Source organism: Anguilla rostrata, chromosome 9 (assembly GCF_018555375.3).
Source record: "Anguilla rostrata isolate EN2019 chromosome 9, ASM1855537v3, whole genome shotgun sequence".
Classification (NCBI taxonomy): Eukaryota; Metazoa; Chordata; class Actinopteri; order Anguilliformes; family Anguillidae; genus Anguilla; species Anguilla rostrata.
Window position 1 is genome coordinate 52,173,707 of NC_057941.1, and position 22,500 is coordinate 52,196,206.

General features: G+C 49.6%; 3 protein-coding genes across 7 annotated transcripts in view; all 3 read right to left on the minus strand.

The window, feature by feature from the left end:
- LOC135264132 (amyloid beta precursor protein binding family B member 1-like) overlaps positions 1-4,111 on the minus strand; it is a 17,186-nt gene extending 13,075 nt beyond the window's left edge. Inside the window, exons 1-3 of one of the 5 annotated variants that reach the window (XM_064352825.1) lie at positions 3,900-4,111; positions 1,077-1,424; positions 1-456 (exon numbers count right to left, since the gene is read on the minus strand). The exon at positions 1-456 is cut by the window's left edge and continues 187 nt beyond it. In XM_064352825.1, coding sequence (XP_064208895.1) covers positions 1-456; positions 1,077-1,370 — 750 coding nt within the window. In that variant the 5' untranslated portion in view covers positions 1,371-1,424; positions 3,900-4,111. Of the gene's footprint in view, positions 457-1,076; positions 1,509-3,181; positions 3,495-3,899 lie in introns of those variants that run through there. The other 4 variants (XM_064352826.1, XM_064352824.1, XM_064352827.1 and 1 more) reach the window with 4 other exon arrangements.
- A 157-nt stretch (positions 4,112-4,268) lies between these two features.
- On the minus strand, positions 4,269-13,698 carry smpd1 (sphingomyelin phosphodiesterase 1). Its single transcript, XM_064352828.1, has 7 exons — positions 12,822-13,698; positions 10,016-10,419; positions 9,132-9,503; positions 8,313-8,484; positions 7,845-7,921; positions 7,462-7,607; positions 4,269-7,043 (listed from the first exon to the last, which is right to left on the minus strand). Exons 1-7 carry the CDS (start codon positions 13,047-13,049, stop codon positions 6,619-6,621), a joined length of 1,824 nt encoding a protein of 607 aa, XP_064208898.1. The 5' UTR covers positions 13,050-13,698; the 3' UTR covers positions 4,269-6,618.
- A 721-nt stretch (positions 13,699-14,419) lies between these two features.
- Positions 14,420-22,500, minus strand: part of LOC135264323 (integrin-linked protein kinase-like) — an 18,872-nt gene continuing 10,791 nt past the window's right edge. Inside the window, exons 3-13 of the mRNA XM_064353186.1 lie at positions 21,423-21,588; positions 20,711-20,806; positions 20,293-20,389; positions 19,957-20,040; positions 19,237-19,322; positions 18,922-19,031; positions 18,631-18,758; positions 18,344-18,366; positions 17,568-17,667; positions 17,154-17,284; positions 14,420-16,213 (exon numbers count right to left, since the gene is read on the minus strand). Of these exons, the coding sequence (XP_064209256.1) occupies positions 16,064-16,213; positions 17,154-17,284; positions 17,568-17,667; positions 18,344-18,366; positions 18,631-18,758; positions 18,922-19,031; positions 19,237-19,322; positions 19,957-20,040; positions 20,293-20,389; positions 20,711-20,806; positions 21,423-21,588 (1,171 nt within the window). The 3' untranslated portion in view covers positions 14,420-16,063. The remainder of the gene's footprint in view (positions 16,214-17,153; positions 17,285-17,567; positions 17,668-18,343; positions 18,367-18,630; positions 18,759-18,921; positions 19,032-19,236; positions 19,323-19,956; positions 20,041-20,292; positions 20,390-20,710; positions 20,807-21,422; positions 21,589-22,500) is intronic.

Below are 22,500 nucleotides of genomic sequence, written 5' to 3' on the forward strand. Positions count from 1 at the left end.
CTTCGCTCCGTTGCCGGGGGTTACGGCCGTCTCCTCTTCCTCCTTCTCTTCCTCATCCTCGTCTCTCTCTCCGCCCTCCTCCTCCTCGTCTCTCGTTCCGCCCTCCTCCTCCGCCCGCTCCCTCTCTCCTCCTTCCTCCTCCCCTCCCTCCTTCTCCTCCTCCTCCTCCCGTTGCCCTGGCGATGGGGCCGAGGTGTCGATGAGCAGCGGTTCGTTGGCTGCGTTCTTGGCCTCCAGCTCGGAGCAGAGCTCCCTCAGGCTCTTCTCCTCCTTCTTCTCCTCCTCCTTCTCCTTCTCCCCGGCTGAGTCCTCCTTCCGGTTGGGGCTGGGGTCCGAACCCAGGCTCGGGTACCGGTTGCGGTTCTGGTCCTGCTGCTTCTCGGCTACCTTGCGGAGCTGGTTCTGACCCTCTTTGACCCACTTGGTGTTGCTGCCGCCGCCTCCTCCGACAAGCTCCTACATTCAAACATCGTAAACATGAGCACTCACCAGACGCTCGTATCCACGGCAACTTACACAGCCTGCATTTCTTTCATTAAATTTGTCTATACAGCAGGACGTTTACTGAAGCAGTTCAGTTAAAATAACTTTGCTCAAGGGTACAACGCAGGGAATCAAACCTGCAACCTCTGAGTTACAGGTCCAGCTCCCCGAACCATCATATTACAACCCAGCCAACATTTTTTTGATCCATTACCCCATACTGTACAAGCTAAAATACTGGGCAGAGAGCAGAGACAATACCAAGTTATCAACAGACTAAGAGTCACCACAGAACATAATTCTAAGTTAAAAGAACCTTTACGTAACCAGGTGCATCTCACAGAGTTTAAAATCTATTTTTAAAAAGGGACCAGGCAAGAGTGTAGCAGAGCATACAACGAACTTCATAAAAACAATTCACGTGAAAACAGATACAAATACACAAACCAAGCTCTATGAGAAACTGCAGAAGCCATGTTTTGATGTGTAAGTGCAGGTGTTCAAACCCAGAATAAATGTTCAGTTTGGGTCGAGGGCGTTGACCCGGGGGGCAGTTAGGACAGGTGAGCGTTCAGCGGGAGAGGAAGACTCACCTGACTGCCCCGACGAGCCGCCAGGTTCTCCTGGTTCCGCTGCAGGTTGGCCCCGCCCTCGTCGACGCCCACCATGGCGCCGTTGACCGCGGTGAGGTGGGCCCGGCGGTTCTTCGGCGAGGAGGAGGAAGAGGAGGACGAGGAAGAGGCGGTGCCCTTGGCCTTGCCCTTGCCGCCGAGCTCGGCCTCGATCAGGACACCGTGCGGCGAGCGGAGGTCAAAGTTCAGCGAGGAGGAGGAGGTCACACACGCGGCGTTGTGATTGGCCAGGTCTGACGTCTCCTCCAATGACATGGCACAGAGCTGGGAGACCGGGGGGTGAAGGCCAGAGGGAGCGGACTCGGCCAACTGCGACAGAGAACACCAGAGACGCGGCGTTACCCTGGCAACGACAGCTGTCTTCACTCTTAACCCTCAGAGAGCCACGGGAGTCTGCTCGTTTACACACAACAGTAAGCTGATCAATTAAAGCGATCGATCACACAGCTAACTCACTCACTTAACTTGGCCTACTGGGTCTGAACTAGTTTACTTTTTGTGCAAGCAAAAACCAGCACTCGCAAATCTCCAAGGCCCAGAGTGCTCAACAATGAACTGAGTGCATTTAAAAAATGTAAATCCGCCTCCCCACGAATACAGTCATAACTCTTCAGACAATAAGTGCATTCTCTACATAGACCGCCAGCACGCTTTTCTTTCTTTTTTCAAAGCGGAAACCACAAACGTTCACACATAAAGGCTACCTACGGTTGTGCAAAAATCCCCCAGAATTCCTTGGAAACGCTTCGGGTTTAAGCGGACCTTGCCGTTGACCTAGAGAGCTAAGACTAGAGGAGCATTGAGGCGGCTGTAGCATCATTTTTGCCTCGCGACGTGGCGCATCACCGGTGAGAAATAAAATGCAGCAGCCCCACCCGCCCCCGTTTAAGATCCGATTCATTACGTTTTCCGGGAAAATTAGCTTTATATAGCTCATTTTTGTCCTATTTTAATGATACTATATTGCTTTATACAGCCTAAGACCGTTATCTAACCTGCGGCGATACATTACATGAGATTATTAAATAAATTATTCTAAGATATACAATACAAAATATAGTCTATGACGTTTATTTTCACGGTTCCCATAAATATATATATTCTACTCAGACCATTTCTATCGTCTCCCAGCCGCAACACAGTTTGTCATTTTAATATTTTGTCATTTAATAAAAACTATTTTCATAAAAGCGATACTGGTAACATCAAAATCAAAGCGACATCAAACCCAAAGAACCAGCCGGCATGCTGGGTCGGTGGCAAAGTGTCACAATTAATATTTACGTTTTTTTGCAGCCAAAACGTGATTTACGTTCTATGCGCCAACAGCCCCAGTAATACGGTTACCCTACACCCCGCTACCACTTTCAGATAGCCTAAATCAAACATCCGTTTCTCCAAAGCGGAGTTCGCTATGGTCCTACATGCCAAAGGTGGACATTGTTCGTGCTGAATACCGATTCGTTGCCTGCGAGTTTGTTTTGTTTAGTGTTTTATTTTCTTGCAAACAGTAGTAAGTTATCAAATTCCAGCATGATGCTACTTAGCGGTTTACATCCGCAAGGTAAATAAACTCGTTAGCTGCTTATACAGTGATGCACTCGACCAGAATGTAAACATTAAGGCCCGGAGAAAATATGGAAATAGCACGGCTGGGCCCACGGTCCCAGAACAGACCACATACATTTTCCTCTACGTGCCTGGATGGCGAACTACGCACATACGGCCAGCTCAGCAGGCTACGCTACCAGCTGGCACCACCCAAAATATTTGTGTCTTTTTTGAGTGTATCGTGAGGCAATGCACTTGTAAATGAACGTACATTTACACGTAATTCTCAGCGCAACCGTCATGCACAAATCAGTTCAGTGTGTACATTTATACAATCACGCAACATAAATTATAGTCAGCGAGCTATGCTAACGTTAGCCACCTAGCTGTGCATCCATCTTCAATCCCATTAAATCTCCAGGGTCTTTAACGCATGTAAATCGTTTTTTAAAACTCTGACCGACAAACATTGTTTACGCTGGCTGGTAACCGTAAAATGAAAAAAATTAATTTACCCTTTTGTCGCGTCTTCTAGTCTATCCTTCTCCAGCAAACAGAACAACATGGAATATTTTCCTCCTACGTCTTGTAGCGCACTGTATTCCCCGAACGGCAGAAACCCAATCCCACGTCACCGCATTCGCGTCATTCCGTGTCGCCGACAACGAGGGGGTCGGAATTCGCTACAACGGGGGATCCCTTCTCCAAAATAGGAAAAGAAGGCAGACCACCACACTCCCACCCTTCTAAAATAAGAAACGGGCGAATCAGAAAAATCCGTTTCAGTCTGGGGCTGACAAACCATGAGATTTAGTCGACGAAGGGACAGGGAATAATTAGGCTATCAAATGGCTCTTGGTATATTTCAGCCTTTAAACCAATCTGCAAGTAGATAACGAAGTGTAGTCTACTTGTTTTGCGACAGAAGTGATCTATTTAAAGAGTATGTTATATATTAAAACGTAAGAATACCCTTACCCATCTGCAAGTTCAGTCTCATACTTCACCTCCAGGGTGAAATACAGATATCATAAAACGTAGCCTATTAATCGCATAGATTTCAAATAAAACTTCCGATTGTTAATTATTTTAAATTATTTACATTGGAAGAAAAACGGAGAATTCGCATATCTTAAAAACGTGCATTGTTAATTATAACTGGGGTCCACCATATCCAACAATTTATTCCTGTAATGAAACAACTTACAGCAACCAAAGAGAATCTGGTCTTACCTCAACTTTGGCCTTGTGTGGTCAGTCACAACTCAAAAGGACTTCCCCAATAGGACAAACTCAAGACAGAAGCCTGTGCAAAGAAGTATGTCGCAGCACTCGCATAGAAAATTTAAATTATATTCCTTTTGGTCGCGTGCTTTGTACAACTGTCCATCCAGGCCGTGGTCATTAGAATACAGCTTCATTAATTACGATATACAGAACACACAAATGCGACAAAACACCGTGATTCGGGAACCGTGTTACACCCCCCAGGTAATAAAGTTTGGAAATTATATCGCGATAATGAACAGTGAGCCCGAGATAGGGCCTGGTTACCGGAGTCACCCACTGCAGATTTCCTGTTAATGGACACGGGACAACCAGTCAAATTGCCGTTTGAATATAAATGCTATTTATTATTCTTTTTTTATTAACATTGCTGTTAATTTCATCATTTAATAATTACAGTTCATTGCAATTTCTCACACACACAAACAGGTTAAAGTGTCCTTGTGATCAGGATTGAGGAAAACGTGCAGCAACAGAAGAAGCAAATTCCTTTTAGACAATTTACAGAAGCAAGAAATAAAAGTAAAAAAATGGTTGAACCAACAGTTTTTCTGAAATTGTGCAGCCAAGTTTCTTGTGTCACAGCAAAAAACTGAAAGAACACGTGACTTTGGCAGGGGGAAAGTGCACGTGAATAATGCAGGTTCTGTAAAAGCAAAGAGGATTGCACAAACGTTCTCACTTCTCAAAGACTACCGCCATAAGATCCTACACTCAAGAGGATTTACCCGAATACCACCAGCAGTATTTTTTTTTTTTTGTTAACAGTGGTCAGCCTGTAAGCGAGAATTCAATTCCAGCTCATTCAAAGCGTCGAAACTCAAAAGTCGTCAAAGCCGGGTTCTTCAGAAGCGAGCGAGCACTTGCCCGCAAAAAAAGCCTGAAATGCAGATGAATCCAGAGCTAGGCAAGGTCGCACTCCACAATCCGTTTTATTCTCAAGGGTCTTTAGAGCCTCATTTTGGCTGCAGTGCTCATACTCGAAAAATATTCAGACTCAATTTCTCAATGCAATTCTTAAGTGCTGTGTTGGTTTATGAGAGGTAAGATTACAGATACTTCGTCGTTAACACCTGTTGTTGGAACACGTCAATCAAATCTATAATGCAAGTGAGTGGGTCCCCAACCTCGGTCCTGGAGTACCCCTGTGCGCGCTGGTTTCCGCTCCAACCACAATTGCAATCCCAGAATTAAGTTGTTAATTTCTTAATTAGGTGCTTTTGGTGTTTAAAGGGATTATTCACCCACTTAAGCCACATTATGTCAGAAATATCCATGAACAATAAAATTCCGTTGTTCATATTGTGCTATATTGCAATTTTGAACATGGGTATCAATTGTATTATTCATGGCAGACATAGCTATTTCTGACAATGTGGTTTGAGAGGGTAAATAATCCCTCTAAACATGAAAAGCACCTAAATGAGAAAAAGTAACAGCTTGTTAAAATTCTAGGATTGCATTTGTGGTTGGAATGAAAACCAGCGTACACAGGGGGGTAACTCCAGGGCCGAGGCTGGGAACCACTGATCTTGGTCTGATACAGACCAAGACGGACAGTCACGCTTCATTTTAAATCAGAAATTAAGTTAAGGCATGCGCGTCTGGGTTCAAGCTGTACAAACGGCACGTGCGGCTGAGAAAGCAAGTACTCGTTTGGAATATAATTTCTGTGCATCGCTTGAACACGGAAAGCAGAATTCCTTTCTTTGACGCAGGGGCTAACTGTATTCACCGCAAACGATGAGAAACACACACACACACACACACACACACACACAGTAGCAACCGTGGCATCATCCAAGCTCTGTCCCCCCTCCCCAAAATCCACACCAGGGGTGTTCACTCTTATCCATAAAGGCCCAGGGCGGGTGCAGGTTGTTTTGGCCCAGCACTAAGACACCTGATTTTACCCTGACTGAAGACCATGATTAGTTAATCGGTTGAATCAGGTGTTAAAACACTGGGCTAAAACACAAACCTGCACCCACCCCAGCCCCTCTCTCAGGTAAGATTGGACACCCCTGCCTGAATGGAAAGAATCCCATTTTTAACCAACTCTGAAAGAGAAAGAGAAGGAGAAAGGGATGACTCAGATGAAGGGATCACCCCGATCTCTAAATTCAGAAGGCTTGAACAGGGTCCATTCTCCCTTCATTAACAGTCACTCATTAGACAGGCTGAACCCTGTGATAAGGCATCTCTGTGCGTCGGTCACACAGTCCCTCATCTCACCCACAAGTGCTCGACGTCACTCAGTTATCAGAGAAGAACTGGCACAGCAGCAGCGACACATCTTTGGAGGAGGAAAAAAAAAAAAAAACAAGGATCTTTGGAGCACAAAAACCAAATGTGAAACCCAATGACACCCTTTTCACGAGGTAACAGGGTGCAGGTACACCACACCTCAGACTGCACTGGTGCAGGACAGCAAGAGGCCGCACCAATGAAGAAAGGAGGGGGGGAAAGGAAAGTGTGTGTGCATGTTGGGATGGGTAAAGGGCTGAGGTAATATCTTTACAAGACGTATTTTAGGGTGTGTAACTTCTCTTTTTTGGCAATCGGGGGGATGGGGTTTCCACACTCAAAATCCACCCTCGGTTTTCGAGCGCGAGACCTCCCCCCCCCCCCCCCCCCCCCCCCCACGGTCAGCGCCCCCCCCCCCTCAGCACAGCGTCTTGCTCCGGATGGCCCGCTCCATCTGGCCCCGCGACACGCCCAGCTGCGCGCACTGGCGGGGGTCGTCGTAGCGACCGCTGCGCAGGAAGCAGATGGTGGCGGTCTTGCAGGCGTCTCGGCAGGACTCCGAAACGTGGCCCTTGTGGTACAGGCGCCAGAAGCGCTGGAACACCCGGTCGTCCTGCACGAAGGTCTTGAGCAGGCCGTCCCAGTCCGAGGGGAACAGGCTGCCCAGGCCGTACGCCTCCGTGGCCCGGTACAGGAGGGTCCAGGTGGGGTTGGGGTCCGGGCCCGTCGCCAGGCCCAGGCTGTGGTTGTTGGCCTCCGTCAGGTTCAGGATGTAGGTCTCGTGGTCCAGGACCAGGTGGGAGCTGCCGGGGTACGCCCCGTCCACGTAGTACACCCGGAAACCTAGGCGACGGGAACGCACAGCGGCTCGTTTAACCCCCGGGAATTCTGGGAATTCCACACTCCTGCATGGGACCTTTCCTTACCGAGCATTACAGTGTGGTCACTTAGCAACAGCTACGGAGCCTGAGGACGTCACGCGCGTCCACAGGAGCTACTCTCAGTTATGCTACGAGCGTCAGACTCGCCTGGCAACATTCCCCAACGAGGAAACGCGCATTTTCACATCCTGCTGTTCAGATTCGGTTCACATGTCTCAGAGTCAGAGGGGGCAATCACACACACACACACACACACACACACACACACACACACACACACACAGAGAGAGACACCACTCTGCACTCTTAACACTGATAGCAGGCCAGAAGGTTCTAGAACCCCAGAGCCCGCCCGCCCGCCCGCCCCGCTAGCCGGTTACCTGGGTTGAGGTTGATGTAGGTGGTCACGCTGGGGGCGATGTAGGCCACGCCCAGGGGGCGGGTCAGGGTCTCCTCGTCGTAGAACATCTGGAACTCGTCCACGTGGGTGTGTCCGAAAAACTGGCCGGCAACGGTGCCCTCGTACCTGTCGGGGAACAAAAGGCAACACCTGTTTCACCCCCAGTACTCAAAAACCCACCGCCCCGCCCCGCCCCGCCTCACCCAACAGCCACGGTGGCCGCTTCCCTCCGAGTCCACAGGGCTCTGCACAGAAACCCCACAGCCAAGACACGACAATGCCAACAAACCAGGGACTCCAGCAATCCAGCACCTGATTGGCTCACGAACCAACTGCTGTAGGCTGAGTGGGCCTCCCGCTCACCTGTTGATGATGTGGTAGTAGTTCCAGCTCCAGCTCTTCAGGCAGAGGCCAGGTGGGATATGACCAATGATGTGCACCTGAGAAAGACAGACAGAGGCATTTAATTAGACCAATGGGAGAAAGAACGACAGAGAAAGCAAGACCAGTAAAAGTGAGCAGGAGAGATTCTATTTAAATCACTCCTTTTTGGTTTATATTAGTAACTTTTCATGATCACTGATAACTCTTTAAGGGGTGAGATGACTAATATGTGATTAGAATGCTCTTAACTGAACATTCTAATGCTGATGTAACAATCGCTGCTGGTGACTGAAAGCAACGGAGTTCTAGAACACTGATTTAGAATACTGAAAAAAAAAAACATTCCAGAAAAACCTGCTCTTCCAAGGGCTAATATGGAGAAAGAGGGAGGAGGACGTAAAGGAGAAATATAGAAGGGCAGGGTCTTCAGACTTGGCCCCCCCTCACCTTCTCCCCCTTGTTCTCGGCGTCCTGCAGAATTCCCACAAGCCACTGCAGCTGGTCGGCGGGGTCAGTGGAGTTCACCATCAGCCAGAAGTTCTCGCGCGCGCAGAAGTTCATGTTGAGGGAGACCAGCCTGAGGCCGGGCTGGATCTGCACCGCGTAGAACCCGGCCCGCCTGGACCCAGAGAGAGAGAGAGAGAGAGAGAGAGTCAGGCGCTACACACACACACACACACACACACATACACACTCACTCGTGTAGAACCCAGCCCGCCTGGACCCAGAGAGAGAGAGAGAGAGAGAGTCAGGCACCACACACACATACCCACAGCGCTCTACACACACACACACACACACACACACACAAACACAAACACACTGCTCTACACACACACACACACACACACTCGTGTAGAACCCAGCCCGCCTGGACCCAGAGAGAGAGAGAGAGAGAGAGAGAGAGAGAGAGAGAGAGTCAGGCGCTACACACACATACACACAGCGCTCTACAAACACACACACCCCCACCCAAACGTACGCACACACACACACACACACACTCGTGTAGAACCCAGCCCGCCTGGACCCAGAGAGAGAGAGAGAGAGTCAGGCGCTACACACACACACACAGCGCTCTACACACAAACACACTGCTCTACACACACACACACACACACACTCGTGTAGAACCCAGCCCGCCTGGACCCAGAGAGAGAGAGAGAGAGAGAGAGAGAGTCAGGCGCTACACACACATACACACAGCGCTCTACAAACACACACACCCCCACCCAAACGTACGCACACACATCCCCACTCCCGCACCTGAGGGTCTGCAGTGCCTGCTCCGGCAGCCAGGGGGCCCACTCCTCGGCCATGGTGTCGTAGAGCCAGCGGGACGAGCGGTTTCCGTGGACGAAGGGCGGGGGGAAGCTGTTGACGGGCGTGCTCTCGTGGTTGCCCACGGCGGGGTACACGGGCACGCCGGGGCCCAGGTACTTGCGGATCAGCCGGGTGACCGTCACCAGCTCCAGCATCTGCTGGGAGCGCGTCTGTGCCCAGACGTTGTGGGCCGGGATGTCCCCCGTCCAGTACACCCAGTCCCAGGGCCCCGCCGCTGCCACGTTCCGCAGCATGCTCTCCACCGTGCGCAGCGGCAGGTCGCACTTACTGTAGGTGCCCCAGTAACCGGCGCCCCTAGTGGCAGGGAAGACCAACTGTGAGCAACACAATTTCCTCCAAAGCAGGGACACTCAAATCAGACCCTGGTGATCAGCAGTGCTCCTGCTGTTCCTCCTCCTCCTCCAACGGGGGACTGATTTATACCTGGGGCACCGGGTGAGTGGGACCTCTGACCAACCAGTTAATCAACCAATTGACTATCGCACAGGTGTCAAACTCCAGTCCTGGAGGGGCTGCTGTGTCTGCTGGTTATCAGGGTGTTCTCAGCAAGACAGGTTTGTCTAAGTCACTGATTGGCTAAAGAGCCCACACACCTCGTTCTCAAGGCCTTCATTGGCCGCCGGTTGAAATTGAACCAGAAAGACCCGCCTACACTGAGGCCCCCTGGAAATTAGAGTTTGACACCCCTGAACTACCAGGCAGACGGGAGACACACACAGGCAGCACTGCTGACCCTAAACGCCAAAACTCAGCGCTCAGGCCGGTGGGGGTTTGGGGTTAGGGTTAGGGTTAGGGTTTGGGGGTACCTGCGGGGCCAGGTGGGGTGCTCGGACCCGTTTCGGCAGCAGAGGGGCTCCTTGCAGTCGGCGCCGCTCCCCGCGGCGTACTCCCTGTCCCAGTGCACGTCCGTGAGGAAGAGGACGCGGTTTCGGGGGGAGCCCGGCCCGGGGGGCGAGGGCGGGGTGACGGGGGGCTTGGGCACGGCGGGCAGGCTGATGTTCCAGGGGGCGTAGATGTCGAAGCGGCCGCAGTCGGGCCCCAGCAGGACGCCGCAGGCCTCGCTGGGCCACAGGTACGACTCCTGCAGCGCGCGGATGAAGTCGTCGCGAAACAGCGCGATGATCTGCCGGCAGACCTGCTCCTCCGCCAGCCGCAGCTTCACACACGCCTCCGCCACCAGCCAGGCCACCCGCTGCTCGTTCACCTCGCTCTGAGAACACACACACACACACACAGTGAGGTCACACTCTCACACACAAACACACACACACAGCAGGGTCAGTCACACACACACACACACACACACACACACACACACACACACGCCTCCGCCACCACCACCACACCGCTGCCACACCCGCTCTGGAACACACACCACACACGCAGGGTCAGTCACACACACACACCACACCACACGACACACACACACACACACCACACACACACACCACACAGCCTCCGCCACCAGCCAGGCCACCCACTGCTCATTCACCTCGCTCTGAGAACACAACCACACACACACACACACACAGTGAGCGTCACACACCACACACACACACACACACACACACACACAGCGGGGTCAGTCACACACACACAGCGGGGTCAGTCACACACACACACACACACACACACAGCGGGGTCAGTCACACACACACACACACGCCTCCGCCACCAGCCAGGCCACCCGCTGCTCATTCACCTCGCTCTGAGACACACACACACACACAGCGGGGTCAGTCTCACTCACTCACGCACGCACGCACACAGCGGGGTCAGTCACACACACACACACACACACACACACACACACACACACCCCCCCCCCCACCGCCTTCGCCACCAGCCAGGCCACCCGCTGCTCTTTCACCTCGTTCTGAGAAAGCACGCACACACAGTGAGGTCACACACACACACACACACAGAGCGAGGTTGGTCACTCACTCACTCACTCATTCACTCTCTCACAAACACACACACACTCACACTCAGTGAGTCACACACTCACAGCATCAGTATGAATTAACACCTCCTCTACCCCAAACTCAAACCCCTACACCTTTCAGCAAATGACTCAGACCGCTTGTGAGAAAAACTAGCGATGGTGTCAGTTTGTGCTCGTGAAAACCACACGTTGAGATATCACCCCCCACCCCCTCCAAACTCACGGCGATAAGCCCAGCCCACATCTGAATAACGAGTGATCAGACCTAATGAGGACCATTTAAACTACCAATTACCACATTAACTGAACGGATTAAACTCTGACTATGGCAAAAGCGAGGGAGGCCAAACGCCTTTCAGGAATTCTAAGGGACAGGACACATACAAAAAAAAAAAAACAGGTTTTCATAAAACATCAATCCTGGGGGAGAAACTGAACTCGGCAACCTGGTTTAATATTGAATAACAAGACACCAGAATCTTTTCTTTTGTCATTCAAACCAGAAGAGCCTCTCTCACTCTCTCACTCCGGGCCAGCAGCCTGTTACGAACGCCTCTTGTAGCAGCGAATAAAGACTGGGCCATGGGTCCCTCAGCATGTTGGGTTGGGGCGGAAGTCTGCTCAGGAGTGGATATTTGCTTGTTTAACGTTGAAGTGATAATAAAATATACATGTCTTTTATTTAGACGTTGACTTCCCCAACAGAGCCTTTCAAAGCCTCTTTGCAACAATGGACAATAAAAAGAATGTGGTCAAAATAATCGCGTGCGTGCAGCACGCACCTACAGCAGAAACAAAGACACGAGGAATTAAACTAGATGAAAATAAAGATAATTATAAACAGGCTTTGAAAATAAACTCAATAGAAATAATGTTAGGAGACATGGTTTTCTCTGGAAAGAGGTGGTAGTGTACGGTTCTGCACAGGGACGGTGAGATGTTTGTTCTAAGGTGCCCATCAAAAGAAAGCAAAGAAACGAACGACCCGAAATTCCATTGAGTGAAATGAGGAACCTGCAGCTAACATGTAGTCTATTTGGGGTCAGAACTGTGTAATGCCTTAAAAAATAATCTGCAAAGGAACTGGAAGCAGCTGCAAAAAAGCTAGGATAGAGGTCATTCGTCCTTTCAAGTTTGTTTAGATATGACAGAAATTAGCCCACCTCCTGCTACGTTAAAACCCTCAACACTAAAATTAAGGTTTTGAGGGGATTAAAAAATATACTGGCTAGGTGTTTAAGGAAGCAAATTAAGTTCATTCCCCAAGCAAAGTCCTGCCCTCGTTGCTGGATACAACTTTCATAGCTCACAAACATAAAAGCGGGTCAGAGCACATTTTTACTGGGGATGGGGATCAAAGTCTTGTGTTCCTTTGTCAGCTGATTGTTTACACCCGCGCGCTAGCTTTGCGCTCCATCTTTTAGATCTTAAAAAGGACAGGTGTAAATGTCATTATATTTAATCAGGTATTCGTTTTTTGAAATTCACAAAATAGGAACTAAATATCTTAAGAAAAAGACCATTTATTTTGAAGATTTTATAATAAGAAATGCGTAATATCTTCCTAATTTAATTCGAATGCAAGATTAGACAGAACAGTTTGTACCATGGCGACCGTTCTTGCATGAATCTGAAATCATTGAAGAGAAGCCGAAGGACTTTCTTACCACGAGTGCCACATCCACGATGATGAACAAGGCTTTGCAAAACGAGCAGCTTAAGTTTCGCCAGTCGTAGCCAACCTGCAGTTTCTTCACCGCGTCCACAAACCTAACGCGGGCGTCGGTTTGCTCTTCGTCTTGAACTGGATACGCCGTTCCCACATGGGACGAAAACAAAGCAAATCCCAGGTACAAAAATAAAAACGCGCCCAATCCGAAAGCTACCGGCTTCATGTCTGTGTATTAGGGCAGCTAACTCCTAGCTATGTGACTCAGCGACTTGGTAAATCTGCACGCCTGCTGAATAGTTTTCGCCTCAAAATAACGTGGTGGTCTGTTGCGGCGTCGACGAACTTCACGATTTGTTCCAGTTCCCCTCAGGTTCACCGTGCGAATGCATAAAGAAAATTATTCATTAAGAATAAGCAAGCAAGCTGGCTAACCCAGTGCCGCTCTCGGCGCAATAAATATCCTTCGGTTGATTTCTTGCCCAATTAAAATGCAACCGTGTAGCTCACGGAATGGCATGGATATTTCGTCACACCAGAACTTATTTCCTCACTGCACGCAGAGTTCCTGATTGCTCAGCTGTTGGGGAGAGTCCTCTTATCGTGCGCTGACAGTTCAGCGCGGCGCTGTAAATCTTATTGCTATTTGTCCATAAGCACAGAACGAAGCCTCCACAGTCCGGCTTATATCAAATTAATTAGATTGTACCATCTGAAGGCACTCTACGCGTGTAAAAGCATCGCATGTCGACCAGACGAAAAGAAAGACGTGCAATGATTATTGTATTTACATGTCAAACCGAAGATAAGCCAAACAGAAGCTAGCCACCACTCGCCAGCCAACTTTCGGATCCCCTGTGCAGGTCAGCTGACTAATCATGTGACTTAGCGGCACCCGATGTGCACGGTGCCTGCGCGTGCTCGCTGCCCCAATCGTGGTCACCGCCTATGTTTGTTCAACCGAAGTTACACTTGTACAGCACTTTTTTTTTGCTGTTTGTTACGTGTTTTCTTATAAAGCTGATAAAGCAATCTAACAGACAGTCTACAGAGTCAAATGACGGTAGTGAGGCCTATAAAAACAAGGTAAATCCAAGGGGGTTAAAGAAGCCTCCATGGTTTTAAACTACGACATCCTTTTCATTCAAGCTAATAGAGGACGCGTAAATCATTTGATAGTTTGAATGCAGAATACCCAATATCCTTTTGTGATGAATTATTATATTTATTACTATGCTCATAAGTCTGAGCCACTTTCGTCGAGTAATTGATGGTAGACAATACTGGAATTTGAACTGTCAAATATTTTTCGAAGCATTCAGGCTGCAAACCGTCTATAACTGATTATCCGATCTCTTGCGTAATAAACTGAGCATTTGGACTGCACCGATATGCATGTTGCTAAAAAGAAGAAACAGAAACGAGTCGAACTGCCCGCATACGTGCAGATGTCCTGTTGGGCATATACGTGACGGCTACAAGTAAACGAAGGCTAACACGACTGCACAACCGTGAAGATAAGATGGGAAAGGTACACTGTGTATTTGCATGTTTGTGGCCTTATTTCCAGTAGTGAAATCATGCTCCAGTCATAAATCTCTTTTATCTTTTAATATGCGTCTATATAAATTACACACATTTGTATAAGACATGCTTTTCCCCCCTTTTGCCTGCTGGTCCAGTACAGACAAGCAGGCCGCAACATGGGAGACGGTAAAAACAAAGAATAAAAAATGGTGGCAAATATGACGATCTTTAAAGCCAGAAAATTACTGAGGGCGAAATATAGAAAACAGAAAGGTCTTTTTAGAGCACTCAAACCGAGCAGAAGGGCAGAATCATTTGGCATCCAGTTGATTGGAGACCTTGAAAATAACCCGACGCCCCGCTCCCGAAGTGCCTGATTCCCCCCCAAAGATATGAAATACAAAAATAAATCTCAGATATGATAGGCAAGATCCCCTCCCTTTTAGGTTAAACAGTGAACATTAAGCGGAAGTAAACAGTAAGCAGTTGTTGTCTTGGAGACGTGGAACAGTCAGGGCCATCGCGTGTCCTGTAGTTCCTCTAAAACATTATATATAGAATTGTGCACATGCCGACTCACCCCCCAATAATAAAATAAAATAAAATAAAATAAAATAAAAACAGAAGTCACATGCGGCTCAGTCATTAGAGTTCATTCAACCTATCTAGCGGTGGCACAGTTAAATAAGAGGCCATTTCCTGGGAAAGGGGGTAAAAGTGATGTCACTTCCTGTATGCAGTTCATGAATTTGTGTGAATAATTAATCTCCATTCTCTGGACTGAAGGTTTTGACATGGATGCCTGAGTGTGGCTCCAACTACCCTGCTGTTTGGCCACCATGTCTGCCACAGGCTCAACCCAACAGCCCAGCCCAACCCAATAGCTGGGTTATTTTCAGTTATCTGAAGAACCATGCAAAAAGAGGACACTGCATGTCCACACACGCCCATCTACTTTGGGTCCATTTCCAGACACCAGGGCCCCTCAAATTTGATTTTTCCTCTTAAGAAGGGTAATTTGATCATCAAAAAGGTTTGGGGAGACAATCTGTCAATCAACCCGCCAATCAGGAAGGGCTGGCCTGAGTTTAGGCTGAATTTAAATAATCAACTGAAATAGTTCCACCTTCTAGACACAAGTAAAATTCCAGCAGATTAATAACAATTAAAAAATAAACAGCCGTGGTCTTTCACATGATTGTACATTTTGGTCAGTAACACGTTGGTTTGAAAATGGCCAAGAATCTGCAGAAGCATTATCGAAACTTACCCAGCAACTAAAGGGTTAAAAGCTGTTCAAACGCGAGTCAGACACAGGTCTGGTGAGTTTCCAAAAAAAAAACATGAACCCCCCCCCCCCCCCAGAACATGAAATGCTGAGCTCACTGCCCCCAAGGCAATAATGACACATAGTTTTCCATAATAAAAAAAAGAAAAAGAAGAGAAAGAAATGTATAAAAGCCAACAGTGCTCTTTTCTGTAAAAAAAAAAAACAAAACAGCAACAAGCGGTACTAACAACAAAACCAGTAAAGTGGTATTAATAAAGCAGTACGGAGTGCAGCCAGGCGCTCGGGAAGCTAAGGGTTCGAGCGGCGCAGGGAGGGGCGGCGTAGTGGTGCGGTGTCTTTTTTAAGGCAATGCTGGTGTTCGCCCCCGGGGGACACTGCTGGGCCCGGAGCGGGGCCCGGGGTCCGGGGTCGGGGGTCGGGGGTCACTTGTCCTGCATCTTGTCCAGGATGGGAACGATCATGTCGAATTTGGGCCTCTTGGCCGGGTCCTCGTTCATGCAGATCTTCATCAGCTTGCAGATGTGGGGCGAGATCCCGGGGGGGATGGTGGGGCGGAGTCCCTCCAAGGCAATCTGGGGGGGGGGGGGGGTTGATAGACAGAGAGCACAGTGTTTTAGGCAGTAATGCAGTGAGTTGGCTCATAACATTCATCAGCTGGATTTGTGTTCTGTCTTTTGAGGTACAGCACACACCTCAGTTCTAGTCCCTGATTTGAAGTAAACAGACGCCCTCGCTACACTAATGCTTCTGCTGCACAGCCAACTCTTACTGTAACAGGCCACAAAAGGGCTGCCAGGCAACACCTGAAACATCGACACTTCCTGTCTTTCTGGATTTTTCTTATGTCTCGATCTTTTCACTGCAGGTTTTCCCAGTCCTGAGGTGACCCCTCCTGCAACTTCCTCCTAGTGCGGACAGCCAGTGGCAAATCCCCACAATCCTGCGGTGTGTCACACGCTCTTATGGTCTGAGCACGGGCACTGTGCACTAGCTGGGAGTTTAAAACAGGAAGTGTCTATAACGATATAGTAAATAATGTAATTAGTTTTAAGGAAGTCTGCCTCCGTCCCTTTGAAGCTGAAGCATTCCAATCTGAAGCAGCCTCTTGAAAAACTCAGAGGCTTGACTGAGGACAATGCCATGGCAACGGGACGTTCTGCGCAGTAGCACGGCACTGGAAACTCCAACCAGCTGCTCAGCTCAAGGAAGTGACATCACAATGAGAACTCCCACTGAGGCAATGGCACAGAATTCTATGCTCAGCTCTGGACCCTTTGAAGAGCAGGTTTTATTTATGTTTTTTTTTCTTCCCAAAATTCATTCAAGTCAGTGTTCTAGAACTCCACTGCATTCAGTTACCAGCAGTTATTGTGACATCAGCATTAGGATGTTCGTCACATTACATCAGTGCTCAGCTTAAGGTAGTGACATCACAATGAGGACTCAAGCGGAGTCAGAACTCCGAGGGAGGCGGTATCCAGGGCAACACAGCCGGCGGCCCCAGGCCGTCACCTTCATGCCGATCTCCATGTTGGAGAGGTCAGCGAAGGGCACCTCCCGGGTCACCAGCTCCCACAGCAGCACGGCGAAGCTCCACATGTCCGCCGACCTGCGGTTGATGTCCTCCGGCTTCTTCTGCAAGGCTGCGGACGGAGAGAGAGAGAGAGAGAGAGAGAGAGAGAGAGAGGGAGAGAGGAGAAGAGATGGAGAAGAGGAAGAGGATGAAGAGGAAGGATTGAGAGAGGAAGCGAAACTGTTAAATAAACAAAAGAGGAGGGGTGGAGCAAAACTTGTCTTGAACATCCCACAGGTCTCTGCTTCCACTGCATGCCCTAATAAGCCACTCCATTCCACGCGCCTCCCTGCGTTCCGTTACAGACCCCGAATAAAACAAACACGCGGCCTGCTTCCGCAGCCGGGCGTTACCTTCCGGGGCCATCCAGGCGGGGGAGTACATGCGGCCGGGACACTGGAAGGAGAACTTCACGTCCGCCATGCTTATTCTGGCTGTCATGTCCTCATCAATCTGTCAAACACACCCGCCAATCAATCCATCAGTAATGCTAACAATCAATCAACCTGTCAGTCACAGCAAAGACCTGTGCATCAACAGGTCAATACAGCAGTACTGATCGACACGCTCCGGGCTGGTACAAAGTGATGCTTTATGAATACAGATCAATGGCTGCTTCATGGCTTATGCATACAACCCCAGGGCTGATATAGAGTGATGTTTTAAGAATACAGGCCCAGGGCTGATATAGAGTGATGTTTTAAGAACAACAGCAAAGGCTACCAGGGCTGATATAGGTGATGTTTTTAAGAATACAATACAGCCAGGGCTGATAAGAGTGATGTTTATGAATAAATGCCAGGGCTGATATAGAGCTTGTTTTTGTACGCCCGCTGTCGTGACTTTTATCACACCCAGCCCTATCATAGTTTGTCGCGGGCGTTTCTAATACAGCCCAGGGCTATACCATGAGTTTTAGATCGGCTTGAGGAGTGTTCGATCAGGCTCCAGGGTTGACGTGAAATGTGCTAGCTAGGCTCTCATGAGCTTCTATGTCAATTCAACTTCATAGCCTCTGCCCTCGCTGCCTCTCGTCTCCCTTGCTCTGCTCTCACTACGCTTGGTTGAGGCGGCGGGGGTGGGTCAGGGGTGCAGGAGGCCATCCCAGGCGATGTCAGAGCAACTTCACCGCCGGGTCGTCCACCACAAAGTTGCACGGGGGGGGGGGAGGAGGGAGGGGGAGAGAGGGAGAGAGAGTAAAGAGGGCAAGGGAGGGAAGAGAAAGAAGGAGAGAAAATGAGAATGTGAATGGAAAACAAGGAAACAGAAGGGAAAAGAGAATAACAATGGTGGCAGATATTATGATAATCATGGTGATGAGCAGTGGTTATATATTTCTGGTGTCTGTAGTCGTCATGGCGATGAGCTGCGGTTATATATGTAGTTATATATTGCTGATATATTGCAGGTACTCACTGGTGCCCTCGTGCAGCACGTTGTAGAGGGACCCGTAGGGCATCCAGTGCGTGATGATGATTGGGTGGGGGGCGGGAGGAGACTGACACGCCCCCAGCATGGGCAGCACGTTGGGGTGGGAGAATATCCTGTGGGGGGGGGCAGCATTAATATAATCAGAGGTAGCACACCCCCCTGTAGGACCGCCGTGCGGGGCGCTGTCTAACACGTTAAACAGAGACTGAGACGCGGAACCCTGAGCTTAGCCCAGGAGCACACCTGCACAGGAGCACACCTGCACAGGTAACTCACCTGAGTTTGGGATACTCCTCGTTGAAGTCCCGGCTCTTCCTGGTGGTCCAGTCTCGAACCTTCAGCACCTTCACCACAATCTCTGTGCCCTGCCAGCGTCCCTGCCACAGCTGGGAGAGGGGGGGGGGGGCAGGGGTTAAAATTCTGCTATGTTCTCTAAACAAACAAAAAACACACACACACACGCTCACACACACACACACTCACACTCACACACACTCACACTCACACACACGCACGCTCACACACACTCACACACACACACTTGCACGCACACGCACACACACACAGGCGCACACACACACACACACTCACCTCTCCTGAATGGTTCTCGTTGATCTTGGTCAGCAGAGACAGCTGCTTGTAGTCGATTCCAGCAAGTTTGTTCATAGTGCCGTTTCCTGCAAACACACGTGCACACACACACACACACACACACACACAATGGTCAGACAGTAACAGAGGCACAAGGACACTCCATAAAACGCACAAAAGGATCAACACTAATATCCTTATCGTTTACATTTAATTATCATCCTCAGAGAAATTAGAGAGCTTTATTTGATCAGGGGTCACCTGTAGCTGATTCCACTTAAAAGGTGTATAGAAGGTAAATGCAGCAACAGCAGTATTACTATCAGTCATCATGGTTCAATGGGGAGTCTGAGTGAAACCAAAATAACTAAGAAAAGACTGATCGATTCAAACCACTTTCATGTGAATGCTGCTTTTATGTCTTTGAAGATTAGAGGTTTTATGGAACGTTTTTCTCCATTATTCTAAGTCAGTGTTCTAGAACTCCACTGCTTTCACAGTTACCAGCAGTGATTGTGACATCAGCATTAGAATGTTCAGCTCAGAACATTCTAATCACACATTTGTGACCTCACACCTTAAGGGATTAAGCAGATAAACAGGGAGAGGAGAGAGACAGAGAGAGAGAGAGAAGTGAGGGATGAGTGGAGGAAAGGAGAGGAGTATAGGAGAAAGGGGAAGAGGAGCGAGAGCAGGTGGGAGGGGGACGCAGGTACTCACGGGGGCGGGTTCGAGTGGTGCCCTTCCAGAAGCTGTCCTTAAACGGGACCTTCGTCAGGCTCTGCCCCAGTTTCTCTGCACGCTCTGGAGAGAGAGAGAGGGAGAGGGAGAGAGAAAGGGGGGAGGAGGCGGGAGAGAGGGAGGGGGGAGAGGGGTGGAGGGAGAGAAAATTGTTTTTAATACAAATAAATAATGTATGAAAATGACTGGCACAATCTTGATTATTTGTACAACAGTCTATGTGGAGAGGGAACATTAACAATGAGAACAGGCCAATCAGAGAGAGAGACAGAAGAGTGTAAGGAGAGAAAGGAAGATCCCAGGCCACGCCCCTACCTTTCAGCAGGTCCCTCAGGTGGGGCTTGGCCTTGTCCAGAGGAGTCTCTCCGTATTTGTTACAGACGCTCACCTGGGCGCCGTTAGTAACCAGGTCCTGAGGAGGCGACACAGCGAATATGACACAGAGCTGACCTGACACCGGGCTGTCAATCAACACTGACAAGCCCTCAGCTCTGATCAGGATGTGCCTCAACCAAAACACTTTAGTATTTCAGTGGTGAAAAAATAAATGGTGTAATAGTATTCTGTGTAATCTTTTATTATTGTATGTACGACTATTCTCTGTTGATCTCTAAAAATCCTCTGAAATAATCTCTAATATCCAGTGAAATCTCAGGCTAAATTCAGGCTGAATCCGTCTGGCTGGTGTGCAGGAGTGCAGTTCCCCGCAGTCACCAGCAGAGGGCGCGCTGACCTCGGCCACCAGGTCCTGCCCCCAGAAGCAGGCGTAGTGCAGGGGCGTGTTTCCGTGCTCGTTGGACGCGTTGGGGTCGGCCTTGCACTGGACCAGCTGGGAGGGGAAACAGAGCGTGGCGTTCAGGCAGAGCAACCTTAACACAGCAGCCCAGCACAGCTCATAACACACACACACAGCGTGGAGTGTAAACACTGTGTGTGTGTGTGTGTGTGCATGCCCAGGTGTGTTACGTGGTTCCTGTGTGACGAGTGTGATGATGTCGCTGAGGCTGTAGTTGGTCAGCAGGTGTGTTAAGTTCAGGTGTGTACATGTTGCGGTGTGAGTGTGCGATGTTTGCATCTGTTGCCACACCGGTGTGTTAAGGTGATGACTGAGTAAAAGTGAGTGTGCGCACCCTGGCCACGATGTCGCGGTGCCCGTGGCTGGACGCCAGGTGTGTTACACTGCTGGTGTGTGAAAGGTGAGCGTGTAAAGGTAAGCGTGTGTAAAGGTGAGTGTGTAAAGGTAAGCGTGTGTAAATGTGAGTGTGTAAAGGTGTGAGTGTGTAAAGGAGAGTGTGTAAAGGTAGTGAAGACGTGTGTAAAGGTGAGTGTGATGCTAGAGGGTAAGTCGCGTGTGGGTAAAGTGTGTAGCTGTTGTAAAGGGGTAGGTGTGAGTGTGTAAAGGAGAGTGTGTAAAGGTGTGACTGTGCGTTTGACGCTTGGCGCACCTTGGCCACGATGTCACGGTGCCCGTGGCTGGACGCCAGGTGGAGGGGCGTGTCGTCTCCGCGGTTCATCACGTTGATGCGCGCCCCCCTCATGATCAGCATGTCCACCACGCCCGACCGGCCCTCCCGACACGCCCAGTGCAGGGGGCTGAACCCGTGATCATCCCTGGGGGAGAGGGGGGGGGGGGGAGAGAGGGGGGAGGGGGAGAGAGGGAGAGACCTTTAACCTTTGATTCTCCTTTGAACATTAAAAGGAGACAAACAATTCTTACTACTCAAACATTTCACAAATAATCACAAAAAACCAACCAGACAGAGTGCGAGAGCAGAGAGAAGAGAGATTGTGATTGATTATTACACTGTGGCAATACGTATCTCAAAATATGCAATGCCAATAAAGCATTTTGAATTTGAATTTGAGAGAGCGAATGAGCAGCTGATCAGGTAGTTCAGAGCTGTGATTTTAGAAGCGGTAGTAGATACCCACCCTGTGTTAGAACACGATATGTAGGGAATGATTGACACCACATCCATCGCTCTAATGACAGGAGCCTGTGTGTGTGTGGATCAGTCGCCCCGTGTGTTGACCGATAATGTGGGAATGTGACCATGCATGCGTGCCATGTGGCGTGAGTGTGTGTGGTGTGTGGTGTGGTGGAGAGTTGTGTGTGTGGTGCGTGGAGTGTGTGTGCAGGTGTGGCGTGCGTGCGTGCATGCGTGCGTGTGTGAGAGAGTGTGTGTGCGTGTGCGTGCGTGCGTGCGTGTGCATGAGAGAGAGTGTGTGTGTGTGTGTGTGCGTGTGAGAGAGAGTGTGTGTGTGTGTGCGTGTGAGAGAGAGTGTGTGTGTGTGTGCGTGCGTGAGAGTGAGTGTGCGTGTGTGTGCGTGAGTGTGAGCGTGTGAGTGTGACGGGCCTGAAGGGGACTTATTAAACAGTGTGTTTAAAAGGCAGTGGAGGTTCTGTGGTCACAGCTCTGGCGTTTCCTGCGCTCTTCTCTCCACACTGACAGGGGGGCGGGGAGGCGGGGGGGGGAGAGAGGCAGAGACCTTATACGGGCAGGGCAGCACTTCCTCAATGAC

Coding starts and splice junctions, on each gene's coding strand:
- smpd1 (XM_064352828.1), bottom strand. CDS start 13,049: ATGAAGCCGGTAGCTTTCGGATTGGGCGCGTTTTTATTTTTGTACCTG. Junction 10,420..12,821: donor TCGTGGATGTGGCACTCGTG/GTAAGAAAGTCC, acceptor GTGTGTTCTCAG/AGCGAGGTGAACGAGCAGCG. Junction 7,044..7,461: donor CTACATCAACCTCAACCCAG/GTAACCGGCTAG, acceptor CCCGTCGCCTAG/GTTTCCGGGTGTACTACGTG.